This window comes from Megascapheus bottae, chromosome 22 (assembly GCF_031878675.1).
Source record: "Megascapheus bottae isolate mThoBot1 chromosome 22, mThoBot2.hap1, whole genome shotgun sequence".
In the NCBI taxonomy this organism is placed as follows: domain Eukaryota; kingdom Metazoa; phylum Chordata; class Mammalia; order Rodentia; family Geomyidae; genus Megascapheus; species Megascapheus bottae.
The window spans coordinates 16,462,026-16,481,285 of record NC_143530.1 but is presented as its reverse complement, the minus strand read 5'-3'; the positions used below and the strand labels follow the sequence as shown (position 1 = coordinate 16,481,285).

The following is a 19,260-nucleotide window of genomic DNA, read 5'->3' as shown; positions in this document are numbered from 1 at the left end:
AAAGTCGTATTTCTATTGGTTAAAATGAACCTAAAGCCTTGGCCAATAACGCGCATTCTTCTTCGCGCCCAACAAATGCTATAAAAGCTGCGCTCCTTAAACCTCCTACTCAGCTGCTGCTCGTTTGTGGTGGACTCTTCGTTACCGACATGTCTGGACGTGGCAAGCAAGGAGGCAAGGCTCGCGCTAAAGCCAAGACTCGCTCTTCCCGAGCCGGCCTGCAGTTCCCCGTGGGCCGTGTCCACCGCCTGCTCCGCAAGGGCAACTATGCCGAGCGCGTCGGAGCCGGCGCCCCGGTGTACCTGGCAGCGGTGCTCGAATACCTGACTGCCGAGATCCTGGAGCTGGCTGGCAACGCGGCCCGCGACAACAAGAAGACCCGCATCATCCCGCGCCACCTGCAGCTGGCCATCCGCAACGACGAGGAGCTCAACAAGCTGCTGGGCAAGGTCACTATCGCCCAGGGCGGCGTCCTGCCCAACATCCAGGCCGTTCTGCTGCCCAAGAAGACCGAGAGTCATCACAAGACCAAATAAGTGCCAGGGTTGGGAATAATGACAAGCAAAGGCTCTTTTCAGAGCCACCTACATTCCAAGAAAAGAGTTGTTACATGCTAAAAGTGCTTTATGTTAAATTGTGCTTCCCCAGTAACTTGGGTTAAAGTGGGCCTATTAAGTTTCAGGTGCAGAAAGGACACCAAGTGTAAGTCCAGTGAGGTTGGCACGTGGACGCCAGGGCATTGGAGTTAGCTTTTGAAAGGCCTATAAGTCAGTGGAAGCAGAGGATGTGATCTGCAGAACATGAGGACATAGACAAAAGTTAACATTGCAGACTTGAAATTTAAAGGAATCTACCTACGTTTAGAACGATTTGCAAGCTAGTTTAATAAAGATTTATGTTCAGTACACAGATTTTTTGCTATTTATCTTCGCTCACAAAGGCCTGGTCAGTTAAGTAAAATATATTACATTCTCAACCTTTGAAATGGATGCTTAATCTTAACCTGCAAGAGAAAGGACAATGCTGTTAACCAGTCAAGGTTCTCAACTTAAATGGAAACCATTATAGAAACCTACCGAGGTTATCTACCCTAAATACATATGTGGCACGTGTTGGGTCTCCAAGTTGATGCTGAGATGGAGTTTGGAAGATGAGAAGTAGGATTAGGATTAGTATTGAGCAGAAAATGCCAAAACTGCTACACACCAGACCCGTTCAACCCTGTATCGTCTGGCAAAGATGCTCTAGACCAATCTTCCCATTTTCCTGGATCTGAGTTGGTGTCTTGAGAACTGACCTGGAGAACGAGGTAAAAGAAGGAGCTTAGCAGCTGAAGCAAACACAAAACAGCTGTTGCCTATCTGCTAACGTTGCTCTCTTCAACTGAGCCTCAAGTTTTTTCTGGAGAACTGAGCAGTGGATGAGCAGTGAATTTCCACATCTATGTCATAAATTAATGTGAATAGAAATATCAATGAATCCTGTGGATGAGGTCTGAGACTGAATTTAATATACATAAATGGTATTGCTTCTAGCAGAGGATTCAAATAAATATGTTTTCAGGGAAAACGTACAAAACTTCCTAAAAATATTACTTTACTATTGTAAAAGTTTTAAATGCCTCAAACACTGAAAGTAGTAAAAAGGAAAGGAAGGGAAGGGAAAGGGGAAAGCTCTTCCACTAAATTTCCACTTCCTGTAGAGATCCAGCAAATATTCACTTTTTCAGCACTGGTAAATAATTCAGCTTTGCAACATATTCTGTAAACTTCAAAAGAATATGAGCCTTTAAACCAAGTATGAAAATGATACTGAATATGAACTATTTATGTGCTACTGAATATGAACTATTTATGTGCTGTATGTATAACATGAATGTGTTTATTCCAGTTTTAATTGGGGGGAATACGGTGTTATTTATTCAGTTTAATCTGCAATTTGTAGAAGATAAAACTATACAATGCTTATAATCTACCTTAACATAGATTCCATACATAACTTTCCTTCTCTTAATTACCTGGTTTCATGTTTTGGTCTAAGATATATAAGAATTTGGGTGAAAAATGTTAAAGACAGATAAGATTTTAACAGTATAATTTCACAGTATATTTTGCATTAGCAGATATATGAGGCCTTGGATTCAATTCCTTGGTACCACATTAAATTAATTTTTTTTAAAGAACCATTAATTTTTAAATAAAAAATATGTAAAGGTCTAAAATTTCAAAATTTTACTACTTCGTAATGACAATTTAAGAAACATGAGAAATAAATGTAGTTACGATAATGAGGTACTTACCTGACAAAAGAATATAATTTTATATCAAGCTGTCTGCTGATTTGCCTTTATTTATTAGAGAAATTAATTGGCTATCATTATATGTATGTGTGTGAGGCCTCAATCTTTGAAATAATAAAAAGTAAAACAAAAGAATTGTGTGGGCAAAATATCTACTGAAAATTAATATTTATTCTTTCAATTTTTAATTTTAGCCAGCACCAGTGGCTCATACCTGTAATCCTGGCTACTTGGAGCTTTGGTTCAAGTGCTAGACTGCCAACCTTGAGAAGGAGGTAAGACATAGCCCAGGCCTTGAGTTCAAGCCCCAGTACCTCCACCTCTCCCTCAAAAAAAAAAATTTTTTTAATCTTATTTACTACATTCATAGTAGAATTACTGTACTAATTTGTATTTCCAAAATAAATCAGTGCTTCATATTTTGTTGGAAACTTTATTCATAAAAATTAGATTAGAGGGTCAGGAGTTTGGCCTAGTGGTAGAGTGCTTGCCTAGTATGCAGAAAGACCCAGGTTCAATTCCTCGGTATCACCTACATAGAAAAAAAGCTGGAAGTGGTGCTGAGGCTCAAGTGGTAAGCTCTAGCCTTGAGAAAGTCCAAGGACAGTGCTCAGGCCCTGAGCTCAAGCCCAGGGCTGGCAAAAAAAAATAGACTAGAACAAGAAAGTACATTCAGGAATTAGCCCATTGGATTTGATCTGGTACTCTGGTGACCTTGTATTTGTTATCTCCTGGACCCACAGTGTATAGCCAACCATGACTTGATTAACTGCATTCCTTCTTCAGTTTCCATAATAATGCAATTCCCCCAAGGGCATATTCCCTTATTCCTAATCTGCATTATGTCATTCGATATCATTTACCTAGCTTCGTTTTCAGGGGTGAGGGGTGGGTGGGGGGACTTAGAAAATAAGACAGGCACAGGCAGAAAGTGGGGCTTGGCTCAAGTGTAGGGTGGTAACTTTGAGCTGAAGAGCTCAGGGATGGCACCCAGGCCCAGAGTTCAAGCGCCATGACCCACAAAATAATAATAATAATAATAATAATAATAATAATAATAAGACAGGCTCTCACTGTGTAAATTAGGCTTCAAATTTACAATGCTCCTGCCCCTGACTAAGCAGTGCTGGTATTACAAACCTGCCCCACACACCCCAAATTTGTCATTTATTTTTATAAATCAAGTTCTTAAACTTGTTACAATTATATTTTGAAAATGTAGTAAGTAATCACTCTGAGTCACAGGGGATACATTTCAATACTCCTCTTGTGGGTACCTGAAATGGCCTGTAATACCAACTCAATGCATTTTCCATATTAGCAAAGCACATGCTATACATTGTTGCCCATTAACTTTTGCAGTATGAGATGCTACAGTAAAGTCAACCTATTGTTCCTTCTTTACAATTTCTTGGTTAGCAAAACAATAATTTTTACCATAGATTTTAGCAATCTCAACATGTAATTGCTTTTGCTCAACTTGAGAACTTTCACCTTTTCACTTACTTTAATGTTGCTTTTCTTTGTCCTTTTTTTTTTTTTTTTTTTTTTTTTTTTTTTTGGCCAGTCCTGGGGCTTGAACTCAGGGCCTGAGTACTATCCTTGGATACATTTTGCTCAAGGATAGCACTCTGTCACTTGAGCCGTAGTGCCACTTCTGGCTTTTTCTGTGTTTGTGGTACCCAGGAATCACACCCAGGGCTTCATGCATGCTAGGTGAGTACTCTACCACTAGGCCAAACTCCCAGCCTAATGTTCCTTTTTGGCATATCCAAATAGCTGTTACTATTAGCTGGATGAGGTCATTCTGAAAGAAGAACATGGTAAGAAAACTTTATACATGTGAAGTGCCATTCTTTTGTTGTTATAAAGCATGCACTCTATTTAGAAGCAATGAATATTCCTCTTACAGCTATCTCCATCTTTTGCCTCATTCTTTTAGTCTCTACCATTTTAGAAATAGAAAAGATTTTTTTTTTCACAAATCAAGTGGGGGGGGGAGAAGGTTGGGGAGGGGTTGAAACCTCTCATCCTTCCCAAAGTCACTGCAGTGAGTGCGTCAGACAAAATCCTCAGGCCTTCAAAAATAAGCAGAAAAGGTTGTTTCTAGACCTGTGGAACACCAAATATGCAGCTTTTCTTTCTTAAAGAGAAGCCTATGGAGAGCAACCCAATTGCCAAAACATTTCATCCACAGGAGGCTTAGGGATTGAACATAGAGCCTCATTCACAGGAGGCAAGCACTCGAACATCGCTCTATATCCTCCACCCTATGGCTGCCTTCTGAATGGACTGGGAGATTCGTTTTTAACAGCCTGAGACAGAGGCAACCAACATCTTCCTCCCTGTTGCAACATTTCATGTCTTCACGACTTGAAAGTTTGGTGGTGGTGGTGTTTCTTGATTTTTCAGGGCTTTGCATTTACCACCACGGAAGTCACGCCCCGAGACCCAAGGGAGAAGGGAGGGAGGAGAGAAGGAAGGGTAGAAAATTAAAGACATGCTACCTAGGACCGAAAGGAGTTTGTGTGGAGGGAAGGAGGCAACAAGGCCTCCCTGATGAGCAGAAGCCTGGACCCGAATCAAATGTAACTTGATAACGCGCATGAGACAGAGACAAAAACAGAGAGAGAGACAGAGAGACACAGAGACACAGTGACAGAGAGACTGAGACAGAGACAGAAACAGAAACAGACAGAGAGACACAGACAGAGAAAGAAGGGAAGGAAGGAAGGAAGGAAGGAAGGAAGGAAGGAAGGAAGGAAGGAAGGAAGGAAGGAAGGAAGGAAGGAAGGAAGGAAGGAAGGAATCAAGGGGAAAACATGCCCCTCACCTTAGCCCTAGAAGGTAAGTCGCAGAGCCTTAGGGACCACCGTTACAGGATGATTTCAAATCTTTGATGCCAACCTAGGTGCACAGAGAGAAAGAAATGGAAGGTCTGGGTGCCCCTCCCAGATCTCCGGGTCTTGATGCGGCCTCCAGGACTCGCCACCGACGCTGCAGGACCTCACTTTCTGAATCCCAGCAAGAGACATGCGCAGTGTGCGCCCGAAGGCAGAGCAGGAAGTTTTCAAATATTCCCAAACCAGACCGCTGCCAGGCAGGTTCGGGAAATTCCCGGTGGGGAAACTGAACCTGGGAGCCCTTTGATTTACAAAACACTGAGCGGAGGGAGGGGAGGAGGGAGGGAGGGAGGGAGGAGGGAGGAGGGAGGGAGTTCGGTGTGTAGGTAACCCAAAGTCAATGACCTAGGACACGTTCTTGTGAAGTAAGCTGAGGAAGGAGCCAGACGCAGGGCTTTCCTGGTGGCGTGCCGTGATCGTATAGTGGTTAGTACTCTGCGTTGTGGCCGCAGCAACCTCGGTTCGAATCCGAGTCACGGCAGTTGTGAGAGAATTGGTAGAGCCTTCTTTCCCTTTTGAGATAGTTAAGTTCAACTAACGAGCAATTTGTCAGATCTACAGGTAACTGCAAGCGAGAATAAATAAGCCAAGGTCCTAATTTCTTGCTGGCAGTTGAAATTTTCCTTTTAAACACACCATGGGCATGAAAGGGGAATAAAGGCTGTTCAAAAGCAGATCTAAATGTACATAGCATGGCTTGTAAAACATAAGGAATTTTTTTTGGTCATGGCAGTACTTTTTCCTGGGAAATAGTAGATGACAAACTTTCAGAGAGAGAAGGAAGCCCTGGGATAGAAGGACCCATGCTTGCTAGCCGGGTGTTCTGCTACTTGACCACATTCCAATTTATTCTCTTAAACATTTCTAGGCTGGTTTACTGCAAATATATATAACATATATTATAAATAATTCAGGGACTCTGGCTGAAGGTGAGAGGAATAGAATCCTCATATCTGCTAGACCAGTACCATACTAGTCGAAGAACCATACCCTCAGTCCTCTTGCTTATAGTTTGTTTTTTCTGAATGGCACACTACCTTTCCCAGAGGGGATCTTGAATGCTGATCCTTCTACTTCCACTTCTGTTTCCCAAGTATCCAGGACCACAGGTATGATTACCATTCCCGGTCTCAACATATATTTTTTAAATAATCTTATTATTATTCAGCTGTTGTACAGAAGGGTAACCATTTCAGCAGTCAGGTAATGACAAGAGGTATTTTTAAAGAGGTGTTATCTATGACATACCATTTGTCCAAATTTCAAATATAGACCCAAAAGTCTTGACTTTGCAAATGTACATGAAATCAAAACAATTCACCATAAACAAAGTAGAAAAAATGCTTATGCAAATAAAGAACAGCTGGAGATATGGGATATTGTGAGAAAGGGCAAGTCGATTAGGTACAGTTTAGAGTAAGAAGGAATTGCTGGAGGATGACCCGAGGGAAGCATAGCTACAGAGAATCTGTCATGAGAGCTCCTGAGTGATAGCTCCTCTTTCATTGTCTTGCTTCCACTTCGTGGGAGCTCAGTAAATGCATATACCTTCATTCTCCTCCACAAAGCACAGCCAGGTACTTAAAGGTTTCGAAGTCCTGGCTTCAGGTACTAACAGACTAAACTGGATTCCTTTCAATGTACCTCTACCTTTTCTACATTCCGGTCTCACAAGATATGCTGGGAATAAATGGAATCAGGGTTACTGTGGATCTCCTCTTTAGCCCCCAGACAGGGCTGGGCCTGCTTTCTTGTGAAACCCAATTAAAATAGAAGAAAGCATGATGAGATTTCTCAAAAACTGTAAATTGTCAAGTGTAGTCCCTGGCACTCTGTAATCCAGTGGTAAAGACATCAGTTCTTAAATCCATTGTTTGTCTTGGATGTTTCCTTCTGAGTTTGTTGTTGTTTTGGGGGGGCGGGGGTTGAAGTAGCTAATTTTTAATTTGCCTTTTATTTCCTTGTAGAACAAAAATTCTATGATGGAAGAAAGCTTTGCTGTCTTGTTCAGAGTTCTATATCCAATACTTAGAAAAGAATCTAAAACACAGAAAAAAATCAACATTTGAGGACAAAATGAATTTTTTTAATGTTTAAAGTATGCTGCCAAATACATTGTTTCCCCTAGGGGGCGATAGTCACCATAAAATAGATACTTTGCTTCTAATTTGAAATCATTTTTAAACTTTTCATTTAAGAAAATGATTTTTAAATGGTGCTTCTTTTTTGGTACAAATTTGAGAACATGATGCATTTTCTTTGACACAAAATCAAGTAAACTTCTAGCAAATTAATACATTTTACCTAAGTGTTACATTTATATATGATATAACTGGATATAAGTTTGAGAGGGGGCCCTGTGGCTTAGCTGGTCAAAGCGCCTGTCTAGTAAACAGGAGATCCTGGGTTCGAATCCCAGCGGGGCCTTCTCCTTGGGGTTTTAGTATTTTCAATGTCAGCTTCATCATGAAGTATATCAAAAGTACTTTGAGAAACTTAAAATTGCCTGAAATCTCTTGTTCAGTGTTGAGTATTTGCCTAATGACATTAATATTGAGGCCAAAATAAAATGAGTTCAAATAAAATGAGTTCTCCTGCTAATAATGAACAAAAGATTTGTTGGTGGCAAGTTTTGTTTCATAAAATGATCCTGCATTATATGATGGAGAAAGATTTCAAATTCTGTCCTAAAACTTCAGATGCCAGTCTTGACCCTGATAGCCAAGATCAGCTAAATGATGGATTTTAAATATCAGTGTCAAACAATGAATAAATTATGCCGTTTGGTTTAGAGTACACTTTTTACTTTGGAGAACAAGTTAGAGGAGTGGTAAAATTTCAACCCTCTCCATTATGGTTTTGAACAGCCCTAAGAATTTTAATATGGGTTTTACTGTTGTTTCATATGCCATAGAAGGGTGGGGGGAGCCAGAATCCCAAAAGTAGTGTCATTATTCCTGTTATGAAATCTCATGAGATCATTCAGTTTTAACAATTATAAATAATCATTAAACTTTTAATTTGGGTTGCTCATTTATCTGTCTTTGGGAGAGTAAGAAATGGAGGGACAAAGAATGAACAAACACAGCAGTGGTACTCACTGGACACCATGTTGCAAATTAACCATACAACTTACAGTGAGAACAGGAGGGAAAAACTGAGAGAGTGAGGGAAGGGGTGACAATATCCAAAATAAAAAAATGTACTCTTTACCTGACTTATTTAACTGTAATGCCTCTGTATATCACTTTATAATAATAAACAATTACTATTAATAGTAATTAAACTATTTGACTTCTTTTCCATCCAGTATAGATTTTTTTTTAAATGTTGAGGCTTCCCTGAAAGTCTTTGCAACCAGACAAAGCCTCAAAGCCTCATGGGAAAATACCATGCAAAGTACTGGGGGAACAGCTTTCTGGTGACACCTCTTTAATAACTTGAAGTCCACACCATTACATTAAGGCAGTATTTCCAGAACTCTATTCAATAAGCACATAGCTTCATGAGACAGTGCTAGGGAAATAAAATAAGCCTGCCAACAAAAAGATCATCTTCTATCAATAGAAAAACAAGCAAAACTTACTGGCTTAGCATTCACAGATTTACATGTATAAAGAAGCTGTATGTTTACATATACATAAGGTATTATAATCTGTATATTAAATCTGTAAGTATACAGTGGAAGTATTCTTTTTGTTATTTATTTTAGATATTGACTTTGAGGCAGTCACAAGTTTGAACAGTAAAGAGGCTGAAATATATTTGGAGGCCTAGAAGAAGAGAGAAATAGTAGAGAACACATGAGTTAGGCATTATGGAAATTCAAGTGACAAGGCTCCAAGAAAAAAACAGGATAGTACAAGCACAAAGAGGCCTTTAGACCCCAAAGTATTATTCTAAAGACTCTTGCTTTTCTATTCTTCCAGCATGCCCCCATTTTTCATCATCCAAATTCCAAACCCAATGCTTTTATACTTGTTCAAAACAAATTTAGCCAAATTCTAAATGACCAAGTAACAGTAAAGTGGAAGATGTCATTCTGCTATAACCTGAAAGGTGAACCATTCATCCATTTTCTATGGAATATTTGTGTTTATAGGTCTGGAGCGCAGTGAACTTTGGCTCCAAGACCTTGTATGAGAGCCGAACATGCCAGAAAGCTGCCCACATGCTCTACTCATCTGAACAATCAACCAGCACAAAGAATGCTGTCTTTCAAATGCTTCAAATATTTCAAAAGTTTTGCCTTGACGTTCTTGCCTCAAAATAATGAAATCCATTCATTCTCCCTGTTTTTCCCTTCCTTAAACACACAAGGCCCCACCATAGTTCATTTTTTTCTTTAAAAGTTAGCTGGGGTTTTTTTCCAAAACCTTTTTTTTTTAACTTGGAAATCATTTCTAAGAGAATGCAAATAGGGTTCTAATTAGATGGATAACCCTCTGTATTTGGAAGCCATCAGTTTGCACGGAATGTAAATTAGTACGGATGGAAAAAAGAAACTAGTGGCCCGTACGGGGATCGAACCCGCGACCTTGGCGTTATTAGCACCACGCTCTAACCAACTGAGCTAACCGGCCACATCTGCCTACTTGTACTTTTTTCTTGTCTACTTTAAAGAGATATGTAATTAATGCCTAATTTTTTTTTTCTTTATAAAAAATGTTTTTTAGGAAAGAAAACAGAAAAGGAAAAAACCAACTTTCAACCCCCCCCTCCACACATACACACAAATAAAACCTGTTTCTTTTCTAGGAAAATGGTTGTTTCTCTCAAACTGCTACTTTTGATCCTCCCCCCCAAATAAATAAATAAATAAAATAAATAAACAAGCAAACAACTCAGATCAGTGTTCTGGAGCCGACCCCCTCCTACGGGAAGAAAGCCGGAGCAAACCGGAGGCGACGAGGCGTTCTAGGAGCCAGTCCCCTGGGGCTCGGAGGACTGATCTCCGGCGCACCGGGCGTGGACTCCGCTCGGCTCCGCTCCTGGAGCCCATCCCGGCAGGGCTGCTCTTCCCGGAGTCCAGGGACCGGCCCCTTCTCTCGGCGGTTTCTACGGCCATCACCACTAAACTGGCAGCGACTGGGAGGAAGCCTGCAACTCATTTCGAAAATTGGGCTCTGAGTTGCAGTTCCGCTCCGGGGCGCTAGGTGGCGCCCGAGTGCCGCCGAGGCCCGCCGAGGGGAAGGCCCGGAGCGGCCCTTGGCTGAGCCTCTTACCATTCCAGAAGAGAATCAGACATCCAAAACCGAAGACCAACCGAGTCCGGGTCATCTGTCTCCTGAAACCGAGGAAAATGCTGATATCCGAAGGAGACGGAAGAGCCCGAGCCCAAGTTAGGAAAGGTTAAATGCGCTGCTGTCTCTCTGCTCGGGGCCAAGTCCTGATCTGCTTGCCCTTCATGGATTCCTTTGCTGCTTCTCTACTTTGTTGTTGTTGTTTCATCTGAACTTAATAACAACTTTCTAAGCATGAGTGTGTATCTCTGTAATATTAAAAAGATTGCCTTCTCCCTCCCGGCCCTCCTCTCTCGGTTTTGGCAGCAAAATTGTTCCAGACTGACTTTTAGCTGCAGCTTGGCTCCTGGGTTCCACGCGGTGCCGTGGAGAGGTGGCTGGACCTTTCCCAGGGCCTGGAGACCGGTCCCTGGGACTAGGGGCGCTGGGCCTTTTTCTTCCCGTCTTTCACTCCCTAAGGAAAGTGACTTTCTCCCACCACATCCCAAACCCAGTCATCAACGGAAAATCTCCCGAACTGTGAGGCAAAATGAATCTTTCTCTTTTTGAGTTGATTGTCTTAGGCATTTGTTCGAGTGATAGGAAGCTGGCTAACACACCTACTGTGTGTATGTGTATTTAAAATGTTCATCTGTTTCATATCCATTTGTACACTAGCCAAAGAACCTAGAAAGGTAGCAGGAAACAAATATTTCTCTTCTCCACATACCCATTGCTTTTTATTAGCTTCAAGCCTAGGTTACATGAGGCAAAAAGAAAGCCAGACGAATCTGTCACCGTGTCATTTCTTGGATCCCAAGGGTCCTAGCCAGTCTGTATTTTTCTCTCCAACTCTCGGGCTTTTTGTATTGATCTCATATACTATGCCAAGGTAGTTTATTTTACTTACCAAAAGCATGCAGATAAGTACATCTACTCTGTCTTCCTAAAATGCTCAATTATATTTTCATTCTTGTATTTATTGTTTTCTATGAATATGTTAGTAGCAAACTGAAATGAAGTTTTTACATAACGTACATGTTATGTGCATTATAATGTGATATATTAGCATTTATATTATAAGAATGTTTTAAAGATCTATATTTACATAGATTTCTATATATCCAATGAAAGCAAGCATGAGCCAGCCAAAATCAAACTTACCATCACTACTAACAGGCAGTAGGTGTGACTCATACAGTAGAAGGTCTGACAAAAGCAAGAGCAAGGCCTGAGTTCAAACCCAGTTCTGTCACAACAAAATTTAATTACTACTAATACTAACAGTAAACTATTTTATTAGCATATGTTACTTACACTATGTATGCACAATTACAGAAGGTTTTGTTGTGACTTTCCACTCATATTTACAATGTTTCCTAGTCAGTCTCACCCTATCATTCTTCCTCTCACCCTTCCTAAAACAATTTCAACAGGCTTTATTATCCTGTTTTCTTACATGCAAACAATCTACTTCCACCATATTCATGAGTCTTTATACACTGTGTTAGCCCTGCCTCGTCCCTCTAGTGCCCCAGAGAGCCTGTTTTTCTTTCTCCACCTTGCCAACACCCACTGTGACCAACAGCTTTTCAAATGTTGCCTTCACATATAGTGGCAGTGTATTTCAAAATTATTCACCCTCTATCTTTCTTTTCCCCTTGTACTCTTCCCTTCTATTCCCAAGTAGCCCTTTAGATGTGTTCATGTTCTATAAATAACCATTTTTTACATTGTATCATTTACATAAAATGTAAAACCCTATATAAATCTATATTTCATTTACAGTATGTGCATATGTTGTAAAGCTATAAAAAATGACAAACAAAATGTAGAATAATAATTACCTGAAAGGGATATAGATGTTCTTCTAAAATGCAGATAATACTCTATTTCTTACACTTGATGGTGGACATGAAGATATTTAGTGGTTATTATTGATTACATATTTACTATATATATTTATTACACCCTATGTGTGCATGGTTATGTAAGAAAGTATGTAAAAAGATGTAAGAAATTATGTCTATATTTGAAATTGTATAAGAAATTACACTAATATATAAGAAATTATTAGTATAAAAATAAAGTATTCAGAGGCCAAGAGTGTGACCTAGTTGTAGAGTGCTTGCCTAGCATGCATGAAGCCCTAGGTTTCATTCCTCCATACCACGTACACAGAACAAGCCAGAAGTGGTACTGTGGCTCAAGTGGTAAAATGCTAGCCTTGAGAAAGCCCAAGGACAGTGCTCAGGCCTGGAGTTCAAGCCCCAAGACTGGCAAAAAACTAAATTAAATATTCAATTCTTTATTATCTGTCAGTGCCCTAGACAAACAACATTTATCTGAAAGAATTATAATCCTATTATCAGAGAGGGAACAAAGAACAAATTGCATCTTGGTAATAAAGCTTGGGAAACTTTAAATTTTTTTAAAAAAGAACAAATAGCAGCATCTTTAGCTGCTTAGTCAATATAGCTGAATTTCTTAATTTTTTCCATTCTCAAAAGTTATATAAGAAAAAGTATCTTACATTATCTGTGTCACCTATATTTATATAAAATAAACACAAGAAGGCTGAGAGTTGGAAAGAGAAAAAGGCAAACTGGCTAGACATCCAAGAAAATTCACAGTGTCTTACATTTCCTTAGCTGACTATTCTTTATTTAGATTTTTTGTTTCCTTAGCTTTTGTTTTGTTTTCTTTTGTAGGGGTACTTGAACTCAGGGCTTGGGTGTCCCTGAGCATTTTTGCTTGAGGCTAGAATCTTCCACTTCGAGCCGCAGTGCTACTTCTGGTTTTCTGGTGGTAAACTGGAGATAAGTCTCCCAGACTTTCTTGCTGAAGCTGTCTTCAAACTGTGATCCTCAGAGCTGAGCCTCCTGAGTAGCTAGGATTACAGGAGTGAGCCACCATTACCAAGCTTTATTTAGATTTTTTTAAACTTTAATTCTTTTTAGATGTCTGACTCCCTCTTTGTCTTCATAGTTTTGTTTTATCTGTTTTGTTGTTGTTTTGTAAGGCTTACTTTTTCCTTTGTTGGGGGGATGGTGGGGTGGTTATTAATTGATACACCTTTAAGCTGAGATACTCCAGTGCCTAGAATTCCTAAATAAACCACAGCTCACTGGAAGCAGTGTATTAAGTTTACACAAACTAAATTCAGTTTACTGGAATTAAGTTCAACCAGAGTCCAACAAACTTCTAACTAGGTACTTAGTTAAATGTTTTCTTTGTCTTACTTGCATAAATATGTCATTGAAGGTTTTCTTTGGGGGGATTTTCCCTCTCAAGAAAGATGTTACCCACCTGGTGAATGGCTGTCTGCTCAAATAAAATCTTTAAAATGTTAACATGCCTCATTTTATCTTTTAACATTAGGAACTGTTGGTAGGTGGATTTATGGATGTGACATTAATAGTCATTCCTTTTCCTGATTGGCTTCCATTTAGTTTTGAGCTCAACCACTCTTTTCACTCTTATTTCTCTCAGTATCTTTCTTCTTCGTATTCCATATTCTATCTTTTCAAAGTAGTGATGGGTGTGCTTATGTTTTATTTGTATGTGACCTGTGTGTCTACACATATACACATACATCAGAAAACCAAGAAAAGCCTAGAGCTGGCCATGGGATGGGGTCAAAGAGGCCTCACAGAAGGCAAAGAGTTACTGCAGACTCCAAGAGTCATTTTAGGTGGTGAAATAAGATATTAGCACAGCCAACCCAGTCAATGAGCTGTGCTCTAATTATTTTACAAATGGAGTCATTTAGGACAAGTCACAGCCTGAAAGCTGCTGTGTGGGGTAACGCCTGATGTCCTGTAATAGAGATGGATTCTCACATGCGCATCTCCCCCGCGCTGGGCTTTGTCACCTCTGAGAGTGATCCAGGAAAGGGGGGCACTAAGCCAGTGTAGATGCCAATCAGTAGCTGGCATTCAGAAGGCCAACAACAAGAATCAGCCCGGCCGCGCCCAGCCCGCCCTGCCGGGCCTGGAGCCTTTACTACTCTCTTCCTATGTGATGGAACAAAGTCCCACAACCAAGCCCTACCTGCATGGTGGAAGGGTCTGTGACCACTTGATTGAGCTGGCTAGTAATATTAATCTGACAAATGCTCGATTTGGGACGGCAGTTGATATTCTGGTTAGCTTTCGCCACTTTTCCAAGTTGGAGTCGTTGTCTTGTAGAAATTCAGTTGCCAAACGATCAGCTGGTCTCACTGTAACTAGTCTCTTGGGTTGGATACAGTGTCCCAGGACCGCCGGGACTTAGAAGAAGAAGCCCACTGGAGGCTGTGGGAGGAGGGGAAAACAGGTGTTTCTGTTTCAGAGCAGGAAATGCAACCAACGGGATGACTCGAGAGCCTCTTACGAAAACCAGTTGTTCACAAGCGCAGAGCAAATGTTAACTATTTGTTGTCTTACCTTTTGCAAATGTAAACAGTAAGAACTTATCCAAAGCCAAAAAGCCAACTTGTTTCCGCCCGGTTTCGAACCGGGGACCTTTCGCGTGTGAGGCGAACGTGATAACCACTACACTACGGAAACAACTGCGTGCTAGCCATTGGGCATGCTTCACTGAGAAAGCCGACTTCGATCCCCTTGAGCCTCACGTCCCCTGACTCCACAAAATGTGCTTCCGTTTCCGTTTGGGTTTTTTGTTCTTTTATCTGTCTCTGGGAGGGAAAAAGGGAGCAGAGAAATAGAGACAAAAGGTGAACAAATGCAACAGTGGTACTCACTAAACACTATATATTATCTACCCAACCGTGGGTGCCGGCGGGAGGGAAAAACTGGGAGAGAACAAGAGAAGGGGTGACTTGTCCAAAAAGCAATGCACTCATTACCTAACTTAGGTAATTGTGATTCCTCTGTACATCACCTTTATAAGAACAATTAAAAAAAAAATCTCCTGACAGGTTGCCTGAACTAAGAAAAATAAAAGACTCAACAGATTTCTAGTCTAATTTTCAGTCATCAAGAGATGAAGAGGCAGCGTGTCTCACTCAAGTAGAGAAACGAGCATAAAACATACCAAGAAATATGTGAAAATAGAATTTTCCAGAAGGAATCGGGACTCCTGCAAAGTAGTATTTGCTTGGGTTTTGAATTGATTTTAACAATCGAAAAGTATAGAGGAATTACTTGCAACTCAGAAAAGAAAGCGGGGGGAGTTACTGAGAATAACTACATTTTTAGTCTTAGTTTGGTTTCTTTTTTAACTAATACAGTATGTAAGGTATTCAGTTTCTAGGTGTTTCCGTAGTGTAGTGGTCATCACGTTCGCCTAACACGCGAAAGGTCCCCGGTTCGAAACCGGGCGGAAACATAGTTACTAGCTTTTGAAAATTCTGCAAACATCTTCCATTTAAAATATGATGGAAATACAATTACGGGTGTTTCTCTTCCTAAGCTCAACTCTTCCTTACATGCTGCTTCAGGCTGCGCCTGGCAGTTCCCTAACCTTTGGGTTCAGTCCACTTGCCAGGAGCAAAAACAATCTCCAAGGCTGAAGGAAGGTGAGAGTTTGCAAGCCACAAGTGGGATCTTAACAACTACTGCAACGCTGGTGAAGATTAAGAGTAGGCAGAGATGTAGCTAGGAACGGGATCTTCCAAGTGGAGACTCGTAGGCCTTTTCTTCTTCATTTTACCTTTTGTTCTGATAAAATTTACACGGATACAATAAGAGGTTGGGAACAGAGTGGATGGAGCAGAATGATGAAGAACGGGGTTTTCCATCCAAAGAATAATAGAAACAACTACTATATGTGCAATGCTGAGGAATTTGTTGAGTACACAAACCTGGAGTTTAATGGAGTGGTCTAGAAGGAAGATGCAAATTTCTAATGGTAATGGTGTAGACAGTATTTAAGCCATAAGAATAAGTAAAATCATCAGAAAGGAGTCCAAGGACCAAGCCCTGAGAAATTCTTTCATTAAAAAAAAAAAAAAAGAAAAAAAGAAAAACAACCTGGGCAAGTTGGCTCACGCCTGTAATCCTAGCTATTCAGGAGGCTGAGAGCTGAGGATCATGGTTGAAAGCCAGCCCCAGTGCTAAAAAGTCCGAGAGACCCTTATCTCCAATTGATCTCCAGAAAACCGGATATGGATGGCACTGTGGCTCAAGTGGTAGGGTGGTACCCTTGAGCTGAAGAGCTCAGGGGCAGCGTCCAGGCCCAGAGTTGAAGTCCCACAGCCAACCAAAAGAAAAAGAAAAAGAAAAAAAAAAGGGACTAGAAAAGAATATTGAAGAGGATCCACATGAGGTTAAAAAAACACAGCAACAAAACAAAACTGCATTGTCTTGATGTTCAAGAAAAGAATATTCTAAGAAGGATAATGTATGCGCTGTCTGAGAAGTAAAGAAAGGCAAGATCTCAGGGAGTTGATCATTCATTCACATAGGTCATTGTTTATCTTGCCGGTGAAATGTGATGCCAAAAATCCTAGGAAACTGCCTACAGGAAAAAGTTTGGAATAATCAGAAAGGAAACCAAAATGCTGAACTCCATAAAGGTATTTAAAAAAAAATACCTTTAAGTTATTAGCAATTCACTCACAAAACCGAGTAACACTCCTTTAACTAGCCTGAAACATTATCTTCAAAGTTCTAATTGAAACCTGTCACCAATAGATTTTGAGTGCATGTGTCTCTTGTTGGTTATGTTTCCTTTTCAGGGTGAGAATACGAGAAGACTCATTCTAAAGTAGCTATAGTAAAACTTAAAATAATGGGAGGACTTTTGATAAGTCTATCATAGAACAATAAATGTGACAATCCACCAGATTTCTATGTCACTAATGGCATTTAATAGATGCTGCTGCATCTTTAGCCTACTATTTTTTTTTTAATGAAATGCCCTTTGAAAGTGCCTGTGTTTTCTGAAAAGTGATACTGTTTTACAAACCATCTGAATTCAGTAGCTTAAAACAATTAGGATCCGGGTACCAGTGGCACATACCTGTGATCCTAGCCTCTCAGGATGCTGAGATCTGAGGATCATAGTTCAAAGCCAGTCGTGGCACACAAGTCCAGCAAAAAGCAAGTGAAGAGAAGAAATAGCCTGAAACGAATAAGCATTTGTAGCAAAGTTGTAAGTTAAAAGGCTACTTTACAAAGGTCAGTCACTTTCCTATAAACCATAAGTAGAAAACCGTAAAACTCTGATGAAAGAAATAAAAGAACTAAATAAATGAAAAGATGTTTCAACAGACAGTAGGGAGAATGTAAAGAAAGAGAAAATAATGAGAGTCATAAATTCAGTAAAACACCAGAACCTAGCTAGTTATTTCTGTTCATTTGATATAGAAAGATCAAAATGAAAATGATTTTATCACTCAGTATGTACTTGATATACTTTCCAGATTTTTTTACCCTAATTTTACCATCACTAAATCCATAATCATGGTCATATCCCAAATATCAGCTTAACTCCACTTCTGATCTTCAATGCATTACTGACGACTGGAAGTCAATCAAGGTATCTAAAATATATGGAAAAACTCAGAGATAAAGCCAAAGTTTCAAATTATATTACTTAAACATTAAAAAAATACATCATTACTTGATTGTACTTTTAGGCCAAAACTAATTTTATAGTCTTGCACATCTTGAGTCAGCACTCAACAAATGAGCTATGTTCCCAGGCCAAAAGCAAAATATTCTGACCACAAAATCACAAACCTAGGAAAACAAATTACTTTGTAGCCACCAGAACCAGTTTCGAACTAATTTAATCTATCAAAGATCCTAATTCCCTTCAGTCAATCAGGATGGACTTATTTCAGTGAGCATCAAACCTTAAGAGTGTCAGTCAGGTAAGCCAGAGAAGTCTGTTTCTAATCAAGGTTCCCACAGATTACACTAACCCACTTATCCACTGAAAATAGCCTAGGTCCAGAACTGCTTTTCTAGACTCCTTCTTTTCCCCCAAAATAACAGGATCAGCTCTGTTCTGAGTCTATACTTGTCAGAAATACTTTTGAATGAAATTTGGTTTGTATTTTAAAAAAAAACAGCATTAGTTTCATAATCATGAAGACATTCCTTTGTCAAATCTGAGACATCTAAATTTCATTTGCTGCTGAGATTGTATTTGGCACTTATTTTTCATATCTGAAGTCTTGTGTATTCTGTAAGACATAATGGCCACATCATCTTGCCATAAATGCCAAACTTGACAGAAATATTTTCCTTATATGTACTAATTTGTTTATCAAACTAAATCCCATGTGTTTGAAAACGCACTGATAATCTTCATACCATAATGCTCTTGTCAGAATTCTCTAAGACCTGAAAATTCAGAAATAATATAATTCGAAAGAAGGAAAGAAGAAAGAGAAGGAAGGAAGGAAAACTGTCCCCATGGACAGAAATTCTAGTGGAAGCAAGATAGTGCAGAAAAGAAAGGGAAAGGGAAATGACGTGGTAACAATGAAGATTAATTGAATTCTAATTATACATGGAAGACACTTGTATATGTAATGTGACTGAAGCCTGATTGTTGATAGACCCCAAGGGCAGGCTTTTACATTTACGGACCAATAGTGTTAGCAAGCTAGCAGTATTCATTTTTACCAATAGTGTTAGCAAGCTAGCAGTATTCATTTTTACTGATGAGGAAAAAGGGGAGGTACTCCCTGGCCCGTACGGGGATCGAACCCGCGACCTTGGCGTTATTAGCACCACGCTCTAACCAACTGAGCTAACCGGCCAGACACAGGAGGTGGTTTTTTTCGGTTTTGGAAAAGTTCCCTCACCTTCTTGTGTTTAAAGAAAATTTTTCTCCTTCTCAAAGAGACCTTTTCCAGTTAGATTTGACTACAACCGAG

General features: G+C 39.9%; 1 protein-coding gene and 6 non-coding genes across 7 annotated transcripts; 4 read left to right on the top strand and 3 right to left on the bottom strand.

Moving 5' to 3' along the window:
- The first annotated feature begins 84 nt into the window (after positions 1-84).
- Positions 85-937, top strand: LOC150048199 (histone H2A type 1-J). The gene has a single exon (XM_090356229.1). The coding sequence runs from the start codon at positions 150-152 to the stop codon at positions 534-536; it is 387 nt and encodes a 128-aa protein (XP_090212355.1). The 5' UTR covers positions 85-149; the 3' UTR covers positions 537-937.
- Positions 938-5,611: 4,674 nt separating this feature from the next.
- Trnah-gug (transfer RNA histidin (anticodon GUG)) lies at positions 5,612-5,683 on the top strand. The gene has a single exon. It is a non-coding gene; the product is annotated as a tRNA-His (tRNA).
- Positions 5,684-7,555: 1,872 nt separating this feature from the next.
- Trnat-agu (transfer RNA threonine (anticodon AGU)) lies at positions 7,556-7,629 on the top strand. Its single transcript has one exon. It is a non-coding gene; the product is annotated as a tRNA-Thr (tRNA).
- Positions 7,630-9,711: 2,082 nt separating this feature from the next.
- Trnai-aau (transfer RNA isoleucine (anticodon AAU)) lies at positions 9,712-9,785 on the bottom strand. Its single transcript has one exon. It is a non-coding gene; the product is annotated as a tRNA-Ile (tRNA).
- A 5,116-nt stretch (positions 9,786-14,901) lies between these two features.
- Positions 14,902-14,974, bottom strand: Trnav-cac (transfer RNA valine (anticodon CAC)). The gene has a single exon. It is a non-coding gene; the product is annotated as a tRNA-Val (tRNA).
- A 708-nt stretch (positions 14,975-15,682) lies between these two features.
- Positions 15,683-15,755, top strand: Trnav-aac (transfer RNA valine (anticodon AAC)). The gene has a single exon. It is a non-coding gene; the product is annotated as a tRNA-Val (tRNA).
- A 3,314-nt stretch (positions 15,756-19,069) lies between these two features.
- Positions 19,070-19,143, bottom strand: Trnai-aau (transfer RNA isoleucine (anticodon AAU)). Its single transcript has one exon. It is a non-coding gene; the product is annotated as a tRNA-Ile (tRNA).
- Positions 19,144-19,260: the final 117 nt, after the last annotated feature.